Here is a 26,063-nt window from a genome sequence, read left to right as displayed (position 1 = left end):
CCCAAGCAGTTGCCCAGTTTGCCCTCCCCTAAGGCTGCCACTGCTAGGCCTTGACAGGCTATATCCAGAGATCCAGTGTAGGCACAGGGATTATCTTATTAAGTATGGAGCTGCTGCTACTTTTACCCTGTCGTGGGTTGCAACAGATAGCATTCATTGGAGAGGTGGCCAGTGTCAGACTATAGCAAGAACCAGCTGGATGTGACCTTAACCCTTATGAGCCTGTTCCCTTGGAAAGGGGCTGAAAACTCAAAAAGGTGGCCACCCAGCAGCCAGCAAAGAGAAGCATGTCCCCATGGAGATGCTGAATACACTTGAACTGGAAAAGGAGTTCTCGTTTCATATGACAACAATAGTGTCTGTATTTTTATCTTTGTGCGCTTTGGCATTTTTGTCAATTTGGGAGCTCTTGGCCATGAGAAACATTACCAGGGATTACTACATGGAAGCGGCTCTCGTTGATCCCCTGGACGAGAAATCAGCCAGTGGGAAGATGCAGCACTGCTGCTATTACGCCAGGGAATACACCTAGGGCTGGGCATCTCTGGGGTAAGGGGCCCTGGTATCACACAGCACCCGCTACAATAATCGCATCCTTTACAAAGATACAAGGAAGCACAGCCTAAGCTAAGCACATTTTTTTACTACAAAGTTCGGCATGCTTTAATGCAATATAACTTCATTCCATAGAGGATCCTCTGTAGAAACCGCATCACAAGGCATGCTGGCAAGTTAAATAATACACTGCTGAGGTAAAACGAAAAAAAGAATAATAGCCAATGAAGAGAGAAATTAGGAGCTATTGGAAAGGGAGAAGGAGAGAACGTGTCTTCTCATGAGAATGCATGGAGAGGCTGCTGTGGATGGCAGGAGAAAGCAGCAGAGACTTCTCCCGCCAGCTCCTGCTTTTGGGATGCGGTGAACGTGAAGCGACAAAATGGAGATGGGTGTCACTTGAGGAGGAGGGAGACGTTCAGCTTGTGAGGAAGCATGGAGCCTATCTGTGGAGGAGTGCACCCACATCCCCGCTGGCCACCCCAAGAAGATCCTTGGCAGACTCCCCGTCCTGTCGCCCAGACCATCCCTGTCCTGACCTGCTAATAAGTCAGCAGCTGCCATTACTAAACCTCACACTGCGATGGCAGCAGACACATCACACAAAGCTCTCTCCTCCCAGGTGTAGTCACCGCGAGTGGGATCCCTGCGTAACCAGACCTTTGGGGCATGGTGGTTTCCTCCACAAATTTACAGAGGAGCTGGTCTGAACTGATTGCCCAAGGGGCCAACAAAAACTTGCCACTTCATGGAGATGAATCTGCCTGCTAACACAGACAGACTCGGTCTGTACACCCTGCCCTTGGATATGTACCTTGCTATGCCCTTGTATCTCCTGCTTTGGGCTAACGCCCATGGGGCTATTTATGTGACAGGTTAGTGGTCCTCCTCTCCCACACTGCTTCTTGTGACTTGATCTTGCGGTTCTGATGGAGAACAGTAGATGAATGACCAGGTTTCAGGTCGGCAGCGGTTTCTCCCGCTAACGGGGCCGAGCGCTCCGCGGCGCCCGAGGCGGCGGCGGCCCAGAGCGGCGCGCCTGCCGGAAAGGGCCCCGGGCCTCCACTTTGGACATGTTTCCTCTGAAGAGACAGAGGCACCAAAACAAAGTAACAACAGGAGCCCGGCTCGAAGAGCTTAGCCTGTGGCAAGCATCCTCTGCTGGGCAAGGATTTCAATGATTAAGAGCAGCTTGCTTGCGCGCCTCAGGAGTCGCGTGCGGCACACGGTGCGCGGAGACAGCGAGCCGGCGAGCGGGCCGACGACGAGGGTACCTTCCCCGGGGGGAGGGCAGGAGAAAAGCCTGTTTCTGTTTTCCGGGGCCCCCGCAGGAAGGGGGCCAGGGGCCAGGGCCCAGCAGCCCTGGGGATGCAGCGCACGGGGGTCCCCTTCGTTCAGAGGGGGCGGGGGGTCGCAGACTTCGCGGGGGCTCAGACAGGGATGCTGGGGGGGGCGCTGGGGGCCACCACGGAACAACCGCCCAAACGAGCGTCCCTCACTAGCCCCGCCCCTCACCAGCCTCATTTGCATGCTCATTTTATGGGGGGGTTACCTCACGGGGATTGTTCCTTCCTAGCCCCGCCCCTCGCCTTCCTACTTTGCATGCCAGCCCCGCCCCCTCCACCTCAATCCCTCACGATCCCAGTCCCTCACCTTCCTCATTTGCATAACGGCTCCCCCACCCCCTCTCGTCGCAGGGTGTCCCTTCCTAGCCTCGCCACCCACCATCCTCATTTGCATGCCGGCTCCTCCCCTCCCCCTCATTCCTAGCCCCGCCCCTCCCTCCCTCCCTCATTTGCATGCAGGCCCCGCCCCGCGCCGCGCGGGCTGGAGCGGGTCTCGGTGCGGTGCAGCGGGCGGCGAGCGCGGGAGCGGATGCCGGCTCGGAGGGATGCTGCGGCCGGGCCCGCGGGAGATGCTGCCGCTCCTGCTGTGGCTGTGGCTGTCGGGGCGGGAAGCCGGCGCCGCTCCCGCTTCCCCGCATCCCCCCGCGCCCGCAGACATCGCGCTGGGGGTGGTGAGTGGCGGGTCCCGGGGGGGGAGGGAGCAGGGCGGTGGGGCACGGTTCCCTCGCGTCCCCCTGGCTGCTGAGCCCAGGCGCGCAGAGCATCCTCGAGGCCGCCCAGGTGGTAGGGAGGACACGGCGGGGTCAGGCGGCCCCCCTGGCCCTGGCGCCCCCAGGCCGCGCGAGCGCCCGCTCCTGTCCCCTGGCTGGATGTCGCGCCTGCGCCCGGCGGAGCCCGCTGCCTGGGGGGACGGCTCGGAAACTTCTCTGAGGTGCCCCCTTTGGCCAGTGCCAAGAGCCTCCAAAAGCACCTCCGGGATCCCCAGTCTCCCCCCGCGTGGGACGTGGAAACTCAACTTGGATGCCACTGCCCGACCTCCGCGACTGCCGGGTGGCACTGCCCTCGCCCGCACGGGGAGCCGCCAAGTGATGCTAGCCTCCGTGCTTGGGACTTAAAACCTTGAATGGGGCGATTGCGGGGGCTCGGCGTAAAGAGCAAGCCGCATTTAAGGAGCGTGGATGAGATGAGCTCCGAGAACTCCCTCTCTCTGTGATTTCGGCGTGTGCAAGGCTCCCTTAGTTGTGCGTGTGTGTGAACGTGTGAAGGGCGAGAGCAAAATAATACCCTTTGGTTTTGACATCGCTGAGAGAACCAAAAAAGACTCTGAGTATAAAGGAGGCTTTGTTTGCTCCTCGTCATAAGCAGCAACAAGAGGCCAGTGCGAGGCATTTATTTCTACAGCGGTTTCTCAGGAAAATACTGAGGCGTGCAGCGGGCACTTCTAAGACTTCCTTGACATCCACGTCCTGAAGCAAATAAGAAATTAAAGATCTGTGATACATTTCAATCAAGTATTTGAAAACTGGGAGGCATGAAACCATGGTAATAGCTCTGCTAACCTTTGGAAAAATCAGATCCCTGCAACAATTCTCTGGAGTAAATACAGCACGATGTCAACAGAGGTTTTGCGTTCAAAAATCATTTTTACCCCTCTGCAAATTGTGGCTTTCCATGTGGACAAAGGCAGGGAATTAAGGGTGCAGCGAGGCGGTACGCTCCTCTCCAGCACTGCTAGGGGGTTGTTTAAAATAAAACAGTGCTACCAGACCAAATTAAAGTTCAGCAACACCGAAGAGGACTATAATTCAAAGGCAGGGTTTGGCAGAGTTCTGCCAGAGCATTATAATATTGTACGATCCTCCAAATTTCATTACTGCTAAAATATCCTGCCCAGCTCATCAATCTAGGTTGATTACTAATGTTTTTATTATTCTTCATTAGCTCTCCTAGCAAAGGCAGCATAAAATACAGCAGATGGAATGAAATGTGACTTGAAATTGCCCTTGCGTGCGCATAGATTGTTTTTTGAAATTAATTCTTATCATTTTGACCTGCCTCCCTTTTTTTTTTTTTTAGCTAAAAAATGCTAAAAGACTATGTCAGATGTAGGGTCTAAAGCACTGTTTGTAGGCGTGTATAATAGTGTTTTCGAATTGCATCTTTGATGGTGGTGAGGTTCTGAGATTGGGAGCAGAAAAAAATATACAAAACTTTGTATGATAGTAATAAGCATGGAGAGAGACTTCTGCTGGCTTCGATGAGCTTGAAATCAGGTTGCAAAGGCAGTCTGCTGTCCAATCTTGTTGTCCGTGAAGGCCAGTTTGGTGGAATCTGTATGCCAAGGAAGTTGAGCTAGAGACTTTTTTGAGAACCTGCTGTTTTAAAAATTAGGAGCCTGCTGTTACAGTCCAGCTACTGGTACTTGGGCTGTGTTATCGTCTGCTGCAGATGCAGGGAAGTCTTTGCTGAGGCTGTCTGCTGGGAAAAGCTGCGAGTTGAGGTAGGGCAAAAACACACATGCCTTTTCAGGGGCTTGGTGGCCAAAGGGTTGTCCTGCTGCAGGCATGCCATGCAGGGCAGCGCAGTGTCCAGTCTGGCAGTGAGGGCTGCTGCAGCCACGCTGCTGTCACTAGTGTGCACGTAAGGGTTTTGCTCCAGGAAGTCAGAGACCGTGTGAGTGCCAGCAAAGTTTTGCATGAGGGCTGTGTCGGGAAAACAGCTTGGACTCTTTGGAGCCGTCTGATCACGTCCCAGAGGTTGCATCTAGGATGCTGGGTGCCTGCACCTGGGCCATTGTCCTGGGGAAAGAGTATTCTCTCTTTGCTTTGTATTCACAGTGTCATCTCATGTTGTTTCCAGTGGATTTGTTCCAAGGGAGCCAGAAGCATTTGTATTCATTGACCGAGGCTGTTGACCAAGCCTTTCTCCCCTTCTGCTCCCCCCTGCCCCAAAAGTGTCTTTGTTCCTATGGCAGGCACGACTGCTACTGCCTTTGTCACGGCTTCTCTGCTGAATCCAGGCAGCATTTGATAGAGCCCCTGAATGCTCTTCCATCCAGCCAGGCTCTAATGGGCAAACCGAGAGCAGACACGTAGGACTTTCTTTCTCTGCTCGTGATCAAACTGGTGGCGGGGAGGGGGGCAGGAGTTCCTGTAGGGGCGGCTAAGCAGCCTCCTGTGTGCTGCGTTCCTCAGGCAGACACGGTTCTTTGGGTAGATGCAATTTCTTTTATTAAACCCACTAAATAGTTAGAAAAATTGTTCTTTGCAAGCTTTCGGGGACAAACACCCTTTGCATTCCTCTGGCGCTCTCGCTTCAAAGTCAGGTGCGCTTGAATGCCTGGGAAAGGGGCTGGAGGGTTTTGTCTCTGAAAGGACGGCAATCTGCGGAGCCGGTCAGGCTGACAGCACAGTGGCAGTGTTCCTGTTGCTGCCAATGTCAGACAGCCACGTTCTGCCGCCGTACTCGTCCGCAGCCGCCGACGCTATTCAACCCTTCCTTTGCCGAGCCTCTCTGTCCCAGGCTGCCTCCCAGCCCAGACACGCTTTGCCACCCCGCTACATTCAGATGCCTGTGATAGGCTGCCATGTCTCCATGGCACGTTTGTTTTATGAGCCAAAGCTTGAGATAATTAGCCAATTCAAAGAGAATTCCAGCCCTGGATAGAAATAGGCTTTTGCTGTTATCAAAGGAACCCAACATCCTCCTAACGTCTTGTTGCTGCTAATGGGGAAAGTAAAAATCAGGCATGTCAGCCAGAGCTCCATTCTGCTTCCTGCAATGGCAAATCTTTCAGTCCTGAACAAACCCCAAAATAGATCCCAAGACAATAGTGCATTCAGCCTAACAGCACATAGATAAGGAGCTGAGCCTAGCCTCCCAGCTATTCTAACTTCTGTTTCTCTTTTAATAAGGAATATTGGCTATTTTGGGTTTCAGGTATTCTTTCCAAGCGTGCTAAGTTCCTATGCAGAAATACATTGTTGGCTATATTTTAAGATACCTCTTGAAGATGAGGTACAATGCAACCTAAATTGCCTTGACAAGAGGCTAGCTGGAAGCCTTCAAACAGACAGGGCTCCTGTGAAAGCATTTAATCCGGTATTAAAACTCTGGCTGGTGAGAACTGCTACTTCCTTTTCAGATCTGAGAGCAGCAGGCCTCCTGATACAGTAATGCAATTTAGCCCTGTGCTCTGTTGCTATTGTGGGCCCAGGCATTTGAATTACTGGTGGTAGTTAAGCTAAATTACTTGCTCTAATGAGACTCTGCTTTTAGGGATGGTTCTGAGCCAGGACACGAAGCTGTGATGATGGAAGTCTTCCAATATCTCTAGTGAAGGTATCTGAGGGGGTGTTTATTAGACTTAGCTTTCCCCTATCCTTGCCCTTCTTTATTGTTGGTGTTGAACTAGGAGTGTGAAAGGCTGGGGGGGGGGTGTCACTTTTTCCGGGTGAGCAAGAAGTGGGATAAAGAGGGATAAACCCTTATAAAGCAGGATTCAAGGCAATCCCTGTTGGCATGACTTAAATGCAGAAGAGCAGGAGAAGAGAGCTGCATTAAGAAAAGGGGTAACCAGGAGGGTAAGAAGCTGTTTGCTAAAATAAGCCCATGACTCTCTTCAGCCCACACTTTGCCATTAATTCGTGCTTTGTTCTCCCCTCTGTTCATCCCACGCTCATTTTTGAGTGTGTCATTTGTACTGCTTTATGCCTCACTTCTGAATCTGTCCCTTGGGAGCCTTGGAACCACAGCTTTAACACCCTGACAGAGCTGATCTAGTGTTTTGTTTTGGGTTTTTATTTAACCGAGGCAGATAATTGAGCTCCATTCAGTTTTAAGTGCACGGCTCTTGGGTAAGCCTTTACAAAGCAACATGGGCTGGGATTTGTCTGGGTTTTATTGGCCCAAAGTTTCCTTCCTTTTGCTGCTGCTGACTTTGTTGCAGTTGGGCGTAGATGGATACTAACTTCTCTTAAAGAGAGTAGTGATAGTCCAGGATGGAAGTTGCTATACCTACATAGGCTGCTGTTCTAATTAGAAAACCAGCTCTTTGTCATTTGCCGCCATTAAATTATACTTTCACTGGGGAGAGTGACTATATAAAATACAGCATCTTCTTACTCAGCAGATCCCCACCACCTGTTGTCAGAGACAGATCTACTGACTTCAGTGCCCAGGATAAGATTTTACTGCAGAGCTATCGCAGCACAGAGAGACTTTTGTAGCATCTTGCATAACATCCACAGAACGGCTCACGTGGGTCCAGTTAATTACTGCTATACCAGCTCATTTAAGGACCCAAGTGTGACATGGGTGTCACTGAGGACATGGTTGTAATAGATAGGGTTGTACCAGTGTGACTGATGTCCCAATTTGATGTTCTGCAGATGCATTATTACAGGTGAAGATGCACAAAACCTCGTGTAGCATCAGTAGGATTGCTTCCTCGTTCCTAGCCCCTTTCACCAACCTGCTCCAGGGAATGGGGTTGTCCAGGTCTCATGGAGGGCAGAGTTGGACCCACAAAGCCTTTCCTACCTTTTGTGTTTCAAGAAATGGAAAAGACCCAGCATGGCTTGCAAATTCCCGATTGACTCTACAAGGCTGATTGTAGGGGGGTGGGAAATCTTCCTTGAAAATCAAGAACATCTGGTGCATGAAAGACAGCAAATCAGGGATGCCATGGTATCCTTTTTTCAGATTAACATCCATTTCTAGAGCAGATCTGTACTTGAGAGCAGAGGCATTGGAAAATAACCTGAGGTCTGACATGAGTTGTTTTCCTAGAAACACTTTCTTTAATCAAGATTACTTTAAATGGGTTGATTGCAGACTTTCAGCAGCTCTTCCTGACTTGTGCATACGCATCTGCGCGTATGTTCTTTGCCCCAGATTTTTATGAGGATTATCTGTGATCTCTGGGTCTGAGAATTAAGAGATTTGATGTTACATAAAGAAAAACTCACATACTCAAAGTTAACCCCAACAAGAAACAAAAGCAGGAGTGCAGGGCTGAGTAGAAGAAACCATGATAGTCGAGCAGATTTGGAGAGTTGTAAAGGAAACCATGGGAAATTGCATGGGATGGCTTTCTGCTTAGGTAAAAGACCTCAGATGAAGCAAATACCAGAGGTTCACCAAAGAACGATGTCTTCATGTGAGACTCAGGCTGTTTGATTAGCCATCATGGTTTAGTGTAAAAGAACTGGATTGGATCTCAGGAATTCTCAAATTGGGATAAACTGAGTGTACAGAGAATAATTATCATGGGAACTCCAGAGATGATCTATAACTTGTGGTGAGAACAGCGGTGGCAGTATATTTATTCCATGTTACTTTTAAGAGCATTTCTGCTTGGTAGCTGCCCGTGGCAGGGCTGAGTACCTTAGATTGGATGACATACTATTTCATCCTGACAACATTGATCTTTCGGGTACACGAAAGCAATTTTGCGGATGTCACGGGCCTGCACTGGAAGGTGATGTACACGTTTGATTTGTATCATCTTGTCATGTAAACAAACCCAAAATGACATTTCCTTTTTGTATAACTCATCGCTGTTGGAGAACGCTCAACAGACCAGTCTGTCTTTGACACTGCACGCTCAATTTTTTTACAGTTCAATGAGACCACCTACATCTGGGAGTGAGAGAAACCAGTTGCCTCATGAAATGAGTTCTGGGTTGGGTTGGATGCAGCTGGCTGGCAGTAATAGCTTTCCTGGGAAGAGGTGAATGAAAAGTTTCTGTTCTGTGGTCAGCAAAAAATCTCCTGGTTTTTACTGGTGGAAGGGATCCTCTGCAGCTGGAATGGACTTCTTTCGTGTGGAGGCCTGGCAAGCCAGAAAAGACTGGGCTGCCTGAGTGTCATTTAAACACCATTGCAGTGGTTTTCATTGCAAGAGAAATATAGGGATAGGCTTTCCTGCTCCATAAGAGTCAGGTACAAAGGAGCCGAAGCACACAACGTAAGGAGGATAAAGGATCCTGGCTTGGGGGAGTTGCATGTCCTGAGGCCCATCAGGATTTTCCCCAGGCTGCGTTTGGGGTTGGGGGGAGTGGAGTTTAATCTCTCAAGGGCTGGCAGAGCACACCCTCTGCGCAAATCGGGTAGCTGTGGCTTTTTTTTCTAACAGTAAGAAGAGAAATGATTGATTTCCAGCTAGTCTGTGTCAGGTGCCTGCATAGTGAGCCCTTGGGAAATTCGCTTATGTGGGGGAGAAGGCAGTATTCAGTACCTACTGCCAACCTCTGAGATACTGACTGCATTTCTAGGAGGTTCAGGTCTGGTAGGAGAGCAGCATTTGGTCCAAATTGATCAGATTCACTCATTACTTGCTGGGCATTAAGTTGGGGTCTTTGAATGGCATAAAGAGGGGGAAAAGAATTGAGGGGGGAGGAGAGGGAGATGTGTAGGGTGCAGGGAACACGTGCATCTTCTTTTAACAAAAGGTCCTACCTATTTTGATCTGGTGAAGTTTGGCCCTGAATGGGCGGCTCCAGATCCCTCCAGACATTGTCGCTCATAATGAATGGGGCTGTACCGCTCCCTCTCAGATTTGCAGGCAGGTCTGCCAGTGGACACATTTTTAAAGGCCTCTCTGTCTATGTGAGATACAAAACTGTGGCATTGCCTGTTTCTGGGGTCCCGATCTCTTTTTGTCTGGGCAGGAGTGTTAATGCCAGTGCCTTAGCTGGCTAACAATTTGGAAGATTCCAGTGTCACCCCAGAGCCTGGGACACTCGTTCTAAAGTGTTGCATGGTCTTCTGTACATGCTTAAACAGCTGTCATCATGGATAGCGAATTCCTGAACCTATCTAGTCATTGAAGTGCTTTGGGCTCCTTCAGGGGGAAAGGAGTTATGGAGGTGTGTATTTTTTTTGTTATGATTTGTTCCATTATCGCCCCTAGAAGCCCCAGTCATGAGCCAGGATCCTACTGTACTAGGTCAAAGAGGTGATCAAAGATCATGATGAGGTATGGATCCCAGCCAAGATCTAAATAGTGATGAGGCTTGGGGGCATTTGGATTATCATTTCATGGTTTAGGGCCATCTCTTGATTGTGACGTAACCATCAACCACCAATTGTAGCCCTTCCTGATGGCTGCAGCCCTAATGGTGTGTGCGACCCAACTTGAGTCCTTGAGTTGACTTCCTAGTGCTTGTGGCAGCTGAGCACAATTTTTGGCTCTGCCCATGAGTGGCTCAGAAGTGTGGCTGGACCCTGGTTTGAGCAGACTGTGGGTTGCTCCTGAGTGGTTAGTAAAGACAGTGATACCCTCCCCAGGGGCTGTGCCTTCTGTAAAGAGGCTGGGGCAAAGTTGCGTGCCCCTACTGCAGAGCAATAGGATTGTCATCCCCTTGTGATGTCTGTTTTTTTCCTTCTCCTTTCAGACTGTTTGCTTCCCTTCGGCACGGTAGCTTGCAGCATGGCATCCGACAGGGCCACCCAAGAAGCGCGCTTGCTTCTTTGATAAATTCCCGGCATTAAAATGGCTTTTATTTCATTTGTTTGTTCTCCATTTTGCTGCTGTTCTGTGAATCACTCGCTGCTCTGCATCATTCCACACAGTCTAAGCCAGTGGTCTCCAAACTTTTTTGACCGTGTACCCCTATCAGTAAAAAAGTTTTGAGCACGCACCCCCAATATATGTATATTTATATTCGTGCACCCCATCAGTAAAAAATTTTGAGTACGCACCCCCAATATATGTATAAATAGAAGTTCTAATATTTTCTTCCCGCACCCCAGTGGATCGTCTTCTCCCCCCTTTGGAGACCACTGGTCTAAACCATCACAGCCTTCATGTCACTGATGCATTGGGCTTGTGAAAGGCAGCTCCCTAGTCAACTCGCAGATCTTTCTACAACTCGTTTTGTGTAAAAACACAGCTAAAGAGGTGGTGGGTTTGGCTTTTATTAAGCACCCAATATTCTCCTATCAGGCCTTACTCTTGGTATTTCTAGAAAGCTAGATGCTGGCATCAGCCTGGCATCGGCATACCTGCACCAAAAGACGCAAGACCCCAGTTCTTCTTCTTGGTGTAGATGCATGTCATAGTTGTGCAGAAGAATGATTAACCTGACTGCCAAAATTTTTTCCCCCAACTATTTAAGTTGGTCTAATAAAAGATATCAGATTTGCCCAAAGACCCTTGTCTGCCTGTGTCCTTAGACCAACACGGCTACAACCTACACCCCTGAAACACTGTTGAAGCATTTCTGGTATCTGTGTCACTTCCTTTGGTGTGTAAACTCCATTTATGTCCTACAGAGTCTAGGTGGTCTAAATAAACCGTATGGGAGTTCCCACACAATATTGGTAAAGAAGAGGCATCATGGGAAGACCTGCTTTCTTTCCGACTGCCTCTGTTAAAGGAGTCCACATGTGGAAATCCAAAGCCTCATGCCTTTCCAAACCTGATATCCTGAGCAGCAAGATTGTGACCAACTTGGGTGCTTAAGAGAACGAGAAGAATGACTGAGCTGACAAATTGCACATTTCATTCGATACGAAGCCCAGGTTCTGAGTACATAACCGCATTTCCCAGCAGGTCTTAACCTCCTCGCAGTGAAGCGTGCCTGGTTCAGCGCACGGTTCATTTCGTCGTTAGACAGAAACGTCATCTCCAAAGCCGTAGCATAACTGGACAGCATCGCCAGCATTTGCACCCGTCAGCCCCCCCCATTTGGCTGGAAAGCTCTCAATATGCCTCATTCCCTTGACCCCAGTGAGAAGATCATTACCATTCATTGTGTATTTAGGCTATTAAAGGATCGCAACTAGGCAAAGTAAAGCCCCAGATGAGATGCTGTTACTGTACAAGCACTTTTCAGCATTATGTATCCGGGCAATTAAGACCCATTCTTGCCTGCCTTCAAAATCACAGCAGTGCCTAGCTTGCAGCTTGGAATAATGGTTTAAGTTTTTTTTTTTAAGTTGCTGTATAAGTGATACAAATCGGTGTGTGCTAGCTGGCTCCAGTTAAGAAGTCCATGCTTTTCTGAGGCCACCAGGCTGCCCTCGGTTCCTGAGTTTCTGTGATTACAAGTGAAGTTAATGAGAGTGATGGGCACCCAACGTCTCTGGAAGTCAGGTCTCTTCCCCTCTTTACCTGTTAAGGAAAAATGTGCTCTGGGTTAGGACTTCATGCCAAGTTTATGTTGGGGGTGAACTTTCTTTTGCAGCTGATTTCTAAACACCCAAGAAGAGGCATTAGTAATGGAAACAGTGACCTCACTGCAAAAGCGGTGGCAGGAGTTATCCTGCTGCTGTGAGGAATATGCCACGGCCAGTTCTTCACACACAGCAACAAGGAAATGAGCAGGAAAAGAGGCTGCTTCAGCTGAACAGCTCCTGGTCCCTTCCTCTCAAGTGAGCTCGAGAAACCAATATTATAAACGACATTGCTTTTCACAGCACTGAGCCCCCGCTCTCCACGGCGCTGTGATGGAGCAGAGCCGGTGATACGCTGTGAGCTGCGCGGGTCATTCCCATAGGATGTTCCATCATGTGTGTCGTCCCCTGGCTCCGTGTGTGTGTCGGTGTGTGTCCATGTGTGTCTTTCTGATAACTCCTGCCTTTTGTTGGCAGTGCCTCTGAGCTGGAGTGCTGGGAGACACTTGTCTGCACCCTGGCATCTGTCACCTTTCGTGCGTCGCACTGCAGGCGCTGTGCTTGAGCCGCCTAGCTTGCTGGCGGCCTAGGAGGAGGGACCCCTTTGCGCTTTTGCCCTCCAGGCTGTGCAGAGGTGTGCATCGAAGGCCAGTGGATTCGCATGTCCGTGGGTGAGGTGCCATAGCTGGAAAGCTAAGCTTGCTGGCGCACCCAGGCGGTGTGGGCTCTGCAGTAGGGCATTCTCCGAGGGCAGGGTAGGCTTTGTCTTTGAGAAGTTCACAGAGGGAGGCGAGTAGCTTTGTGATATAGCAGCATCTCCATTGTATGGCACTGGTGAGCACCTACCTGCATGCTATTGTCCAATTGATTATCAAGCATGGACCAGGATTAAACCAGCTGTTTTTCCTCTCCGTGCATGAGAATGCGAGTCTTGTGTCAGTCAGTGTGAGCCATTAGCATCCCTGTGGCACATAAGCTGCCTCTGTCAGCAAGCCGTCTCTTTTGTGCCCCCTCCACTGCTTGCCCGTTATTTGTGTGCTGCGTCTGACCAGGCCCATATCTCTTCCTAGTCTTGCCTGCTCCAGAAGTCAGCGTTATAGTTATTGTTCCCTCTCTCCTTCCTCTCTCAGTGGCTGAGAACGCAGTAAATAAGCAGTGGCTGTGGGGCCACTTATCTTCCCAGGCTTGGCCCGTCAACTTCATCATAACTCTTTGCCAGGGGTGCAGAGGTTCTTCCTGGACCCGTCAGTCCGTTGCAGAGGAAGGCATTTCCCCAGAGGAGCCATTCTGCCTGCCTCTCTGCTCTGTGTGGATGCTCTCGAATAACAGCATCTGGAACTGGCAAGAGTTTGTGCCTCGTGGCTGGACCACGCGCTGGGATGCTCTGCGAGGCAGTATTGCAGAAGCTGCAATTTAACCTGGCAATCAAGTTTTACACTTCTGACTCTAATGCAGAAGCTCCCAGAGATTCAATCAAAGCTCAAGGCTCCATTATACAAGGCCCTCTAAGTGCATACAAGGGAAAGGCTATTCCTTTCTCAGAGAGCTTACTGTCTCTGCAGGGGAGAAACTGCCTGACATACCTGTTCTGGAGTAAGGATTTAGCCTGGTTTAACTCCTCTGTACTGACACCCTTTTGCAGCATACAAGTTGTTTCCCAGTGGGATAATTAAATTGCTTTGTGAGCAAAGTCAATTATTTCAGAACAAAGTTTGCTTGTTTTTTCCCCCCCCACAATTGTGCCCACCCATTGAGTTGTTATGGAATAGCGATGCCAGGCAGTTTTTCTCTGTAGATGAGGCCTTCACTTCAGGACCCTGTTTTAACCACAGCTTCTGCTTTCAAGCACATAAAGCCACAAATAGGAACCTGCTTATGTGCCTATTGCATTCCTAACTCCAGGGCATTCCTTTCACTCGCACGCCGGTGCTGCTGTACCCTGCTACTCTATCATAGCCGTGCCTGGCTCTGTCTGTGATATTTTCATGCCCAGGTTGTTCTCACTGCAGCTGTGCACACTTAGATTTCTCTTGGGGGAGTGAAGATTTGTCAGATAAGCAGAGCGACCACTCTAGCAGAGAATCGTTAAACTTCTCTGAAGCTGTTTCATTTCTTCATACGCCTCTACATTCCTGTGCACATTTCTTGGGGAGATGGTGGAAGGATGGCCTGATGGGGTGGTGGTTGGGGACCGGGTGCAGTTCCCTGCTCTACTTCAAGTCTTGGGCCACTTAATTAGTACTCTTTTTTTTTTTTGTGCCTTTTAGTTCCTAAGCAGCAAAATGAGGACGATGGCATTTCCCTGCCTCGGAGGGGCTCAATGAGGCTGACCACATTAGTGATTCGGAGGCGCTGCGGTGCAGTGGTAGCAGGGCCAGACCTCCAGGGCTTGGCAGTTGTTTTGTTCTCGGAGCTTGGTTCGGGCTGCGAGGAGAGACTTTCTGTTGATTTTCCTTTCTGGTCTTCCATTAGTGGGAGTTGCTGTGGGGAAGGATGCGTTCGTGCCTGGGGAGACAGAACGTGGTGTACCTTTTCCCGGGAGATAATTGCGTTCTAATGCAGTGAATTGCTTTTAAAAGAAGCAGCACATTAACCCCCAAAATACAGGTATTAAGGAAGGAGGGTGATTTTTTGATTCATTTAACGTGAATCTGGAATGGTTTTGCATCAGCCTCAAAGTATGTGTGTAAAGCGGGGGGGGGAGGGAACCTGATAATCTTCCTATCCATAGGACCTGCCGACTGAATGTCTATTGATGTTATGATGGTGCCCTCTTGTGGAACTAGGACATCGGATAAGCTAATTCCTCATGTTGCTTCATTAATGATCTATAATCTCTGCCTCCAAGCCAGGAAGTTCGTTACTGTTTTATGTCGAAGAACCTGTCACTATAACTCAAGTGGGAGAAGCACTTTGGGTAATGAGAGTGCAGCTTCTGTTTACCGAATGCAAACCGTCTCCCCTTTTGTTACTGGGCAGCCAGGGTGGGATGGGAAAATTGCATTCCTTCCCCTGCGCTCTGGTAGGTGTCCAGCGCTCCCATCTCGCAGCACCTCCAAATATAGCAAGACAATATTGTATGTGCCGGTGGGAAGAACTGTCGGGGAAGGTAACAAGAGGCTGTGATGAGGACAGGGATGCTGCATTGTCCTTTTAAAAGCTAATTTTATCTACAGCCTGGGAATGTTTTGCCTCATTTGTTTTGTGCAAGGTGAAAGAAAGGGAACGAGCAAGGATCTGGAGCTGGGGGGGCGCTGTGTTCAGATACCACCTCTGACATAGATGTTTTCTGTCACCTTGGGCAAGTCACTAAACCTCTCTTAAATATGGATGGCAAACCTTAGCTGACGGGGGTTGTTCAGCCTAATTAGATGATGTTTGTAAAGGGCTGGGTGAGGGCTAAGAATGGTTATTTATTGTTCTATGGTGATCCCAGAGGCAGCAAATCACTTCGGTAGCAGCAATCTTGGATCTGCTCCATGGCTGTGTATCCCGGTGCTGGAGCTGCAGAGTTAGTAGCCCTACTCTACTCTCAGGGCTGATCATTTCCATGCAGACCCAATTATCACTCCTCTGTAGTTCGGGGGCTCTGCCTGCCCTCCTGGGAAGTGCCAAGCCAACCTTTTGGCCTGCTCTTGAGAGCACTGCCTGGAGTCATTGAGCCAGATCAAGTAGTCAGCCCTGAGCAAGGTTCTTCCGATTCATCAGCATCTAGCCCCTGTTGTCACTCTGTGAAAGCTGCTGCAGTGCGTTTTGCAAGTGCAAAGCACTCTGATTAATAGCTCGTGTAGAAGGAAACCTTCTGGTGACAGGATAGCTTCTGACCCTGCAAACCAGCTGGCTTCAAATCCCAGGCAGATCTGGTGGGCAGAAATAGCACAGTTCCTCAGGGGAAATGCTGCCCACGCTCCCAGCCACCCCCACAAACCTCCTATCATCATCTTTTTTTTTTTTCTTCCAAAGTCCCTGCTTCCCATCGGTACCTGAGGAAAACACCTCATCCTTAATCTGATCCTTTATCATCCCGCCTCTGCCTCAGCAGCAAGCGGCTCCAGGAGTGTGTCTAGCCTTGCTGTCTTCATAAACACCCATCCCCAGGAGTTGAATCCTGCCAGCATTAAAGGGCTGACGTCTCTTGTCTAGCAGGTCCCCTTGTACAGCTCCCATTTAATACATGCAGCTCTTCCTTCTAGAAAAAAATAGCACCGTGTTTTGGTCATTATAGAGTTTTAGATATTGGGTGAGTGTCTGCCTCTTCCTACAGATTCACCAGCGGCTCTTCCCTGTTTTCTTCTGGGAGGTGGGTATCATAAACCAAGGGTGAAGGGCTGTGTCCTTCTGGGTGGCAGCATGGGGGACAGCACCGCCACATTGCTGAGAAGGAAAGGGTGGGTGGTGGATCTACAAAGTCCTGGCTTCAGTTTCTGGCACTGTGGGCTCCTACAGACATGCAGCAAGGCTGCCCCGACATGCTGTGCATCCAGCGCATTGGAGCAGACTTGGGTAATCGCGGAAATGTGTATCAGCATCTCCGTGCTGAAAAATGGTGGCGGGGCACTTTGAACTAAAGCTGGTTCAATGAGCTTTAGTTCAAAGTGGCGCACCACTGGGGAATGCTAATACACTTGATGCTCAGGTGCTTTTAATTAGCTCGGCTCCCTAATTAAAGTGCCCCTGCCTCCTGGAACATGTCTATAAATGCCTGTGTGATTAGGGATGAGTCGCTGGCTCTTTTTCCATCTTAGACTTCCATCTCTAAAATGTGGCCTAATAATATCCCCTGTATCCATGCTTTTCCATGGCAGGTCTGTAGTCTGTCTGGTACTGTGCACTGTCAGGCTACCATCGGTACCCTGCTATCGCACTATCAGGCCATTGGTACCAGGGCACCTCCTAATACCTCCGTGACACGAAAAAGAGCTGCTGTTGGTATCTGAAGCAGAGAACAATAAAGTGACTTGCCTAGTGTCACACAGGGACTCTGTGGCAGAGGTGGGGTCTCCTGTGTCCCAGGGCCTAGCCACTAGGTCAAGCTTCGTCCTTAAGAGGCCTGACTAGGGTTAAAGCGGTAACAGAAATAATTTAATATTGTAAAGCCCTTTAAAATCCAGCTTGTGGTGACTTGACTGCTCCAGCAGATAGGAGGTGGGACTCCATTGGGAGACTAAGTCTCATTGCACCAGCAGTTGCCAGGACAATAGGAAGAAATATATACTTAGTGCACTCTCCTTCAGTGGTAGCCTTGAAATCTTAAAGGAAAACTAATTTGCAGCAATGTCCTAGCAAATTGGGTGGGGAGGCTATGAGGAGCTGGAAGCAGCTGGGCTGGCAGCTGGGGACAGGGAAGGAATGGTATACAATAGCCAGCGGGGAGTGCGAGGCTCAACCCTAGCCCATCTGTGTGGTGGGAGGAGGTGCATCCATCATGTGTGGGTGACGTACCGGTCCCTTGGTCGGGACGTGAACTGAAGTGCAGGCAGAGAGTGGCACCAAGATGAGATCTGCTATATTTGCAAAAAGTGGGCAGCAACCATTTATAATAAAGAAGAGTGACCAACTGCAGCCGTGCCTGTAAGACCAAAGTAATAATAACAGAGAGAGAGGCAAATGGAGAGAAATGTGCCAGCAGTAGCACCTGGCCCTCCAGAGGGACAGGCAGGCAAAATGTAAGCAAGAGGATGGTAGAGCTTGATTGAACTTAATGTAGCAATTGCAGTCCCTCAGCCTGTGGGTCACTTCTCCATGTCATCCTGAAGAAGGGACCTAATTCCCTGAAGATCATGTACACTCCAGGAACAAAATTTCTTCCTCTGTGACCTTATCATCAAGGATATGCTCCAGCTACCTGGAGAGGATGTTGTTTTGGGGTTTTTTTTTAAAACCAAAAAAACCCCCTTTTCTGTTGGAACTGAGCAAAAGAGATGTCAGATTTATTGCTTCTTGCCCAGGCTTCATTTCCCTTGGGCCAGTGTTAGGCAAGGTTCAGGCTGCTGGCTCCATATTTCACTAGCTACTTTCCAATGTGCAGTTTTTAGAGGGGCAACACCGTCTCCTGCTGTTCCAGCAGAACTGACCAGTGGAAAAACAGGACAGTTGCCTTGGAGGTTGTTTCATCCTGATCTTAGTGCGGTCTCAACAAAGCAGTGCTTATTGTAGCTTGGCTCTGGGCCACACCTCTTTAGGGCATGCCACGTGGTGGAAACAAAGGTGACTGTCATCTATATCATTGGGGGCCAAGTGCTTTGGCAGGAGTACTGTAAATTATCTCTGCACCCCACCCAAGTGCCACTCCAATCTCCTTCTCTTGCTCTGCTTTTTGCTTCCTGTCTTTGCTTCTACCCTGCTCTGCTTTCTGCTCCCTCCCCTCTCTGCCAATGTGCTGCCTGTCCCCTCTCTGATCTGCCACGTGCCACACACAGAGGCTGCCCAGGCTACTTGTGACACTTGTGCTGCAGGATGGTGTCATGCAGAATCCCCCAGTGAGATCAGGAACTGGGTGCAGTGCAAACATAGCATGAGAGACGGCCCCTGACCCGAAGTGCTAACAGTCCAAACAGGTCAGACGGAGAGAGGTTGAGAGAAGCAACAGAAGCTACCTTTCAACTCCCTGGATCGCAGGAGTTCAAAGCAGCCCCAGGTACCATGCTTAGTTTACAGAAGCCTCCATAATTTCTCTGTGCAACCATCTCTGAACTGTGAACCTCAAAGGAAATGAGCTGGCTTATGTATCAAGTGGTAGGTCATCATCGGCCCCATGTACTCTTGGATCCACCACATAGTCTTGGACCCACCTGTGCTAGGGCACAGGAAGTGGGTGGACCCAAGTGTCAGTAATGCCATAATGGTAAGACAAAAGGCACTGCACAGGTGTGGGCCAACTTTGGGCTCCAAATCCCTTAAGGAGGAGGATGTAAGAGTCTTGAGGCAACCTCAACAGAAATGTGAATTCACTTTATTAAAGTTAGAGAGGCTTTGGCATGGGCGACTGGTGCCACCCAAGTCTAGGAGGGGCACCAGATTGCCGACAGTGGCCGATCGCTGAGCCGGTGGCAAAACCAGAAGTGCACTTCTAGTTTTGCGGCTGGTACTTCCAGGGGCTGCATGGCCAATCTCAGGGGCTGCATGTGCACCCATGTGCACCCCCTACGCGTCGCCAGTGGGCTTCAGGGACAGGAGAAGCTGATCTGTAGTGTTCTAGGTGGTGATAGTGGGTGGGATGGAGAGAAGTCAGCCTTGCATGTCTGAGCTCAGGGCAAGTTTGCACAGCTGGCAGCCAGGAGAAAAAGCAGGGAGTTTTGCTTAGAAACGGAGCAGCTTTGATTTCAAGTTCTCTGCAAGCTGATAAATGCAGGATGCCTATAGCTGTTGTGTTGGAGTCGATACCTATGACTTGCATGACGGGCCAGGTCCAAAGTCTGTGGCAATTAAGAGAGACTCCCGTTGACTTTAGGGGCTTAGGTAGGAGTGCAAGTCTCAGCCTGAATTCAAAGAACTAGGGTGAAGTGGAGGCTCGGCTAAAAATGACAGGCTACATGCACCATTTCTGATATCCAAGAGGCAAGAATAAGGGCTGTGCATCCAGGAGAAGGAAAATGCTGTTCTAAGCAAGTCCTCCGAGGCCACACAGCAAAGCCAGGCACAGTCTGTGTGAATCCTCTTGGGTCACAAACCTACAGGGAAGGCTGGTCAGGAGCAAGAGGTATCCTCTGGAAGAACAGAGACCGAGGCAGCTTCAAACAGCGCCTTTAAGGGCTCCCCTGACATAAATAAACATGGAAAATAAATGATGTGCCAGGTACTCTGCCCTCGACTGATGAGAAACAAGCTACATTAACATTGTGGTTCAATAGCCTGGAAGAGCTTCAAAAGAGGATAGCTTGAAAGCCCCACAGAGCTAATGCATGCAGGGGAAAGAGGAAGCAACCGTCTGGAACAGCACAAAACAAGATTATAGAAGCTGACGGGGCACCAGAGTGGGAAAGTGCTCGAAAATCGAATTATGGCTCCTCATATTTTTCGATCAGGAAGCACCAGGAGGAAAGGGAGGTCACTGTTTATTGTATAATGGATAGTGGATGTGCAGGCAGGGAGTGTGAGTGGCTCGAACAAGCAGACTTGGTGTTGTGACTCCTTGGGTTTTGAAATGTTGCCTTTTTGAGAGGCCCTCCAGGCATCTGTCTTTGAGCCCTCGGTTTTGCCGCTGACTTTACTCGGTGACCTCGAGCAAGTCGTTTAAGCTCTATTCCTCCTTTACTCTGACACGAATTGTCCAAGAGCAATAATACTTACCTGCTGTGGCCATTCTTGGAGGATTACGACTGAGGGCCAACCAGGTACTTAAGCCCCCAAATGGCCTAAATGTCACCTGCAAAATAATGCCAAGTTGAAACCAAAAGGCCAGTATGTACAAAACCTGTGCTTTCTTCTTTGTATAGTACTCAAGTTTTCCAGCAAGCCTCAGTACCCTGCTGGGGCCAGATACTTTTATTTCACCTAAGTGCCCACAACAACCTGATTCAGGTTATTGTTGTAGTATTTGGTGAGCTAAGGGAGGCGAATGACTGAGGAGCGGGTGCCCATTTGGGTACAAATTCTCTCTAATACAGCTGTGCATCTTGGCAAGAAGCTCTGCTTGTCCCCATCCTCTCTTTCCCCAGTCAGAAAAGGTTAATTAAAGCCAAATTATTATTAGGCCCCCATATGAGATGGTCTCTGCTGTTGTTGCAGAAATGCAGGCGCCTTTACTGATTGTCACAAAAATTGTAGGTGTTTTATTTTTCAAAGCCAGAAATTTGCCCAGTGTTAGGACATAACTGGGCAAAATAAGGAATTTGCTTTCATTTTTAGAAAGTTTCTTAAGGTTTTGTCTCACTCCAGCTGTCCCCTGGAGCCACTGAGAGCAGAGAAGCCGCTTTTCATGCTGGCAAAAATGGGATCTGGCACTTACTGAGGGAAGAGGCATTTTTACTTACAGTGGGGAAAAAAGCTCCCCGTCTCTCAACATGCTAGAGATGGCGGAGGGGAAAAGCTGCAATTTAGCACGTACTGGCCACCCTGCCATGGGGGTGGTAGAAGGAGCACAGCATGGGACCATCAGCCAGGAGACGTAGTCTGCTGCTCTCAGCCATTCAGTCAGCCTCTTGCCTCCATTATCCCCTTTTACAGGTACGGGGGAGAAACGCTACTTCTTTTCTGCTGGAAAGTCCTTTGGGCCCTACAGCTAGAGAGCATTGTATTATTATTTATATTACAAGCTCCAAGAAGCCTCAGTTAAGATCAGGTGTCTGCTGTGTTACACCCGGTACAATACAGGGAAAGCATGTTCTTTTGTCCTATTCGGCTTTTCTTGCAGCAGATGTGTCCATGTGTTTGTGCGACCGCCGTGCCATGCTGAGAGAGGTCTTCCCACAACTCCCCCGATGGAGCCCCCCTCCAGGGCCTATCTCCTGACCTTGCGTATTAGAGACAGCCCTCAGCAGGTCGTCCTCTGGCTCCTGGAAGTGTTTTCCCTAACTCAGTCCCTCTTTCAGACGCACATGTACTGCTAAAACTTTCGGGCTGGGAGGACAGGAAGGGAGAGTCCTTTAGAGAGAGAGCTTGTTGCAAGCTTAGCCTAGAGCAGGAGACTGGCCAAGCTAGCAAAAAAAGAAAAGTAAAAGCATAAAACAGAAAAAAAAAGTTAAGAAAAGTAAAGAAAGCATCTTTCTCTTGGAGTAGGAGAGAGCCCCAAGTTGCTACCAAACCAGCCTGCTCTTATTTTTTTGCACCTTCACCCATCTCTCCCTTTCTCTCTCAATTAAAGGGGCACCTGTGCCTTATGCAGGATGGTCTTACCCAGGCTTCTCGGTGGCGATGGACAGACTGTAGTTTCTCTGGATTGTTCCCCATGACTTCCTCTGCTCCTCTACAAAAATCTCTTTCTTCATGAAGTGACCTACCATTAAGTGACCTGGTCTCTTGCCAGCGCAGGCAGCTGCCTCTGTTTAAAAACCACCTGCTATATTTCCCTGATGAAGTGTCAGCTAGGTGACCCCGACTGGACAGGTCAGACGAGAGAAGAGAAATCGGTCCAAGAGCTGAAGGGGCTTGCAGGGAACCAAAGCAGTTCACAGGTTCTAGGAAGCAGTTGCAAGACTTTCTCAACAGCCTTGAGGCATCAAGTATCTGCCCCCTTCTCTCTCACAGTTCATAGCAGCGCTATCTCTGGCAGAGCTGGCCGTAGGGGTGGGTGACATGGTCAGGGGGTGCCACACACATGTGAGCAGCCTATATGGACAGCAGTGCTTTCCCCCTGCCCTGCTCCAGGCAGGAGGAACAGTGCCCAGCCTAACCCAGCCCTGCCTCCAGACACTGCTCAGGAAGAGCTGGACTGGGCAGTGCAAGTGGCAGCAATGGTGCCCGCCTGCCTGGCGCTCTGCTGCTCTGCCGCCCCTGTCTCTGCCTGGAGCAGTGCAGCTGACATTGGGAGGGGGCAAAATACAACTCCCAGGGTGCCATTTTCCCCAAGGCTGGCTGTGGTAGCATCTTGGCCAATTGTGCTGTGTAACTGCGAAGAAGAGATGAGGACCCCACTTTGGCCCATGTCTGGCTGGGCTTGGGATCATGAGTGGCACTGAATATTCCCTATCCGTGGAGCATCTCAATTTCTTGGGGCATATTTAAATGAAGATTTGAGGGTCTCTCCTGGTCACTACAGCACTGAGTGGACAAACCTGGGGTCTAAGGAGTGTATTAACTCAGGGCACTCTCAGCATCCTTGTCTCAGCGTTTTACTGACTGGCTCTCCATCAACGATCTGACACTGTCTTCTAGGACTCCCCGCGGGACTCAGATCTACTCTGCATGCCTCATTCACGAACATGGCTGCCTTTGTCCTTACCCGCTGTGTCCTCCCACCACACTTAACCCTGTTGGCGTCTGCCTCCAAATCCTCCTTGCTTTTTGAAGGTGGCAGCATAGTCAGCTAGGAGGTTTCTGTTTTCAATAGCTTCGATTTGCTCTGCTGCTCGCCTGCTTTCAGTGCCCTGAGGTCCCTTCAACCCAGGTCCCATTTCACATGAGCACACTCCTTCCCCAGCCTGTTGCCGGTGATGCCTCCTTTTCTGTACACCTTCCTCCATGTCTCGCTCTCACTCTCCATGTAGGACAGGGCTTGGATGATGTGCAGCAATTAAGGCAGGTCTTTTTTCTGAGAAGACCTGTACTTACCAGACTACCCAATGAGACCATACACTCGCCTATCTTTTTATTAGGCATTTGTATAGCAGTTAATACAGTGGGCCCCTGGGCCCCAGTTAAGAGCTGCAGGTGATCTGTAATCGAAATAATCCAAGCTTTGATTCCTTATATCCCTCCTGGGCTGTTTGCAGTCCCTTGTACGGAAGGTTTTGCAGCACATATTTCAAAGCTGGGGTTTCACAGGTTGTTTCCTGCGTGAGAAGCTGGTGGTAGAGGCAGGTGTTTCCAGGTTGCAGTCTAATTCACAAAAAAATGCCCCGTGTCCTGCTCTCCTGAGAGGGGAGGCATTCAACAGCTAGAGCCAGTTTCCAATCTCTTGCTGCCAGCACTCCTGCCAACACGACGCACTGTCTGTCTCTCTCTCCAGGCATTTCTTGGGATTACACTACTTGCTGCTTGTTCAAACCTAATCTTGCTTTCCTCTCTGTTTTTATGCATTTCTCCTTTGCTTGCTCCCCTACAACTCCCCTGGAAACAGCAGCTAGTAGGGCCTCCATTCACATAGTCCTGATTTTTGTATGGCTTTGGATGCATCTTGGGTTTGGTCTGGATGCCCCTCTGACTTCAAATACGAATTTAGAAAATGTTTTCTTACATCTGTTTGAAATGAAGGCCAGTGGCTACACCCACTACTAGCTACCGTGAGCTCACAACTTGTCTCTCAGTTTTCTGTTCCCTGTTATATGTGGAAAGGGCAGGCTTGCATTGATGTTCCCAATTTGCTGTGAGCAAGTTATTCTAAGATGCAGAAGTAACTCAATAGGACGATTCAAAGGGACAACTCTGCGGGTCTTAGAGCTTGGCTGGTGAGTGTATGGAGGATTCATTTTTCCTTAACTTTATCAGGTGTTTCTTGTATAAAACAACTGAAGTATTTCCCCCCACACCACACCATCATCCCGTCTGTCCTCAGTATGATGTGAGCTGGCACAAAGCTTAGAAGGAAGGGGGAGACTTCAGGCTAAAGCCCCCAACAGCTTCTCTCCTTATTTATGATGATAAGAGAGTGCTGTTTTCTCTTAGTAGGTTTCCCTTCCCTTTCTCTCCCCCCCAGCTTTTTTTTTAACCAAGAACTTCCAGATCATAGAAATGCAAGGAAATCGCTACAGACTCATCATAGTAATGGCCTGTGTTGACCTAGCAGCCGCTAGCCCAGAGATTGCAATGTCCTGCCAGAAGGCACTGCTTTCATCCACCGCTGAAATGCAACCTATTGGGTGCAGCTTTCCAGCAGAGCATAATCAGCGTCTAGGACAGGATGCATCAGGCTGAAAAATAGATAGGAATTTAAATTAGGGTGGTGGAGTCTTTAGCCTCATTGGAATTTGACCAGAAAAGCAAGGCCATTACTCACACTCTTGCCAGAGGATATTTATGACTGTAGATTCAAGGAGTCCAATTTAGGACTCACCTGCAAAACACCTCGTTCAGTAGCCCTGTGGCCTCTGGCACCACACCGCGGTATCGATTGAGTACTGTCCTGGAATGAGTGTGCCGCCTCAAGAATCATCAGCACCACTCCAAGAAGTAGTCTCTTGATCAATCAAGCTCTAAATGTTTTTATATAGTGACTTTTAACATCCAGCTGCAGTTGAGAGAAAATTTTCTAGGCTGTTTGGAAGGAAGGACTTTCCATTAAAGGAACACTCAATCAAGCCAGCTGACAGCCATTTGCTGTTGCAGAGGCAAAGCCCATGTGCATTTGCTCACTCATGAACTTGGTGGGGGGTGGTTGCGGGGCTTTCTTCTATCTACCGAAAGCTCCCTTGGAAGAGAGAGAGGCATGCGTTGAGGCAGATGTTTCGTACAACTCCATTGATACATCTCTGCATTTGTTGTCTCAGCTGTAGGAGGCTCAGCCTGTACCAAAAGAAATCACATTTTCATCTAATTATACCTCTTTTCTTCTGTTGCTGGTCGGCCTCTTGGCTCCATTATCCTCTTTTACAGGTGTGGGGGAGAAATGCTACTTCTTTTCTGCTGGAAAGTCCTTTGGGCCCTACAGCTAGAGAGCATTGTATTATTATTTATATTACAAGCTCCAAGAAGCCTCAGTTAAGATCAGGTGTCTGCTGTGTTACACCCGGTACAATACAGGGAAAGCATGTTCTTTGTCCTATTCGGCTTTTCTTGCAGCAGACGTGTCCACGTGTTTGTGTGGCTGCCGTGCCATGCTGAGAGAGGTCTTCCCGCAACTCCCCCGATGGAGCCCCTCTCCAGGGCCTATCTCCTGACCTTGAGTATTAGAGACAGCCCTCAGCAGGCCGTCCTCTGGCTCCTGGAAGTGTTTTCCCTAACTCAGTCCCTCTTTCAGACGCACATGTACTGCTAAAACTTTCAGGCTGGGAGGACAGGAAGGGAGAGTCCTTTGGAGAGCAAGAGCTTGTTGCAAGCTTAGCTTGGAGCACGAGACTGGCCAAGCTAGCAAAAAAAAGAAAAGAAAAGTAAAAGCAAAAAAAAGAAAAGAAAAGTAAAGAAAGCATCCTTCTCTTGGAGTAGGAGAGAGCCCCAAGTTGCTACCAAACCAGCCTGCTCTTATTTTTTTGCACCTTCACCCATCTCTCCCTTTCTCTCAATTAAAGGGGCACCTGTGCCTTATGCAGGATGGTCTTACCCAGGCTTCTCGGTGGCAATGGACAGACTGTAGTTTCTCTGGATTGTTCCCCATGACTTCCTCGGCTCCTCTACAAAAATCTCTTTCTTCATGAAGTGACCTACCGTTAAGTGACCAAAGGCCAGCTGCCTTTGTTTAAAAACCACCTGCTATATTTCCCTGATGAATTGTCAGCTAGGTGACCCCGA

The 26,063-nt window shown here is 49.3% G+C and overlaps 1 protein-coding gene across 1 annotated transcript in view; it reads left to right on the top strand.

Annotated features, from left to right (window-relative positions):
• The first annotated feature begins 2,371 nt into the window (after positions 1–2,371).
• The window catches only part of MMP17 (matrix metallopeptidase 17), a 122,892-nt gene continuing 99,200 nt past the window's right edge, over positions 2,372–26,063 (top strand). Inside the window, exon 1 of the mRNA XM_090062861.1 lies at positions 2,372–2,572. Coding sequence (XP_089918987.1) covers positions 2,447–2,572 — 126 coding nt within the window. The 5' untranslated portion in view covers positions 2,372–2,446. The remainder of the gene's footprint in view (positions 2,573–26,063) is intronic.

This window comes from Crocodylus siamensis, chromosome 9 (assembly GCF_052110815.1).
Source record: "Crocodylus siamensis isolate JL-2025a chromosome 9, ASM5211081v1, whole genome shotgun sequence".
NCBI classification, from domain to species: Eukaryota; Metazoa; Chordata; order Crocodylia; family Crocodylidae; genus Crocodylus; species Crocodylus siamensis.
The sequence above is the reverse complement of the archived record's forward strand: the minus strand, read 5'-3'. Positions and strand labels throughout refer to the sequence as shown.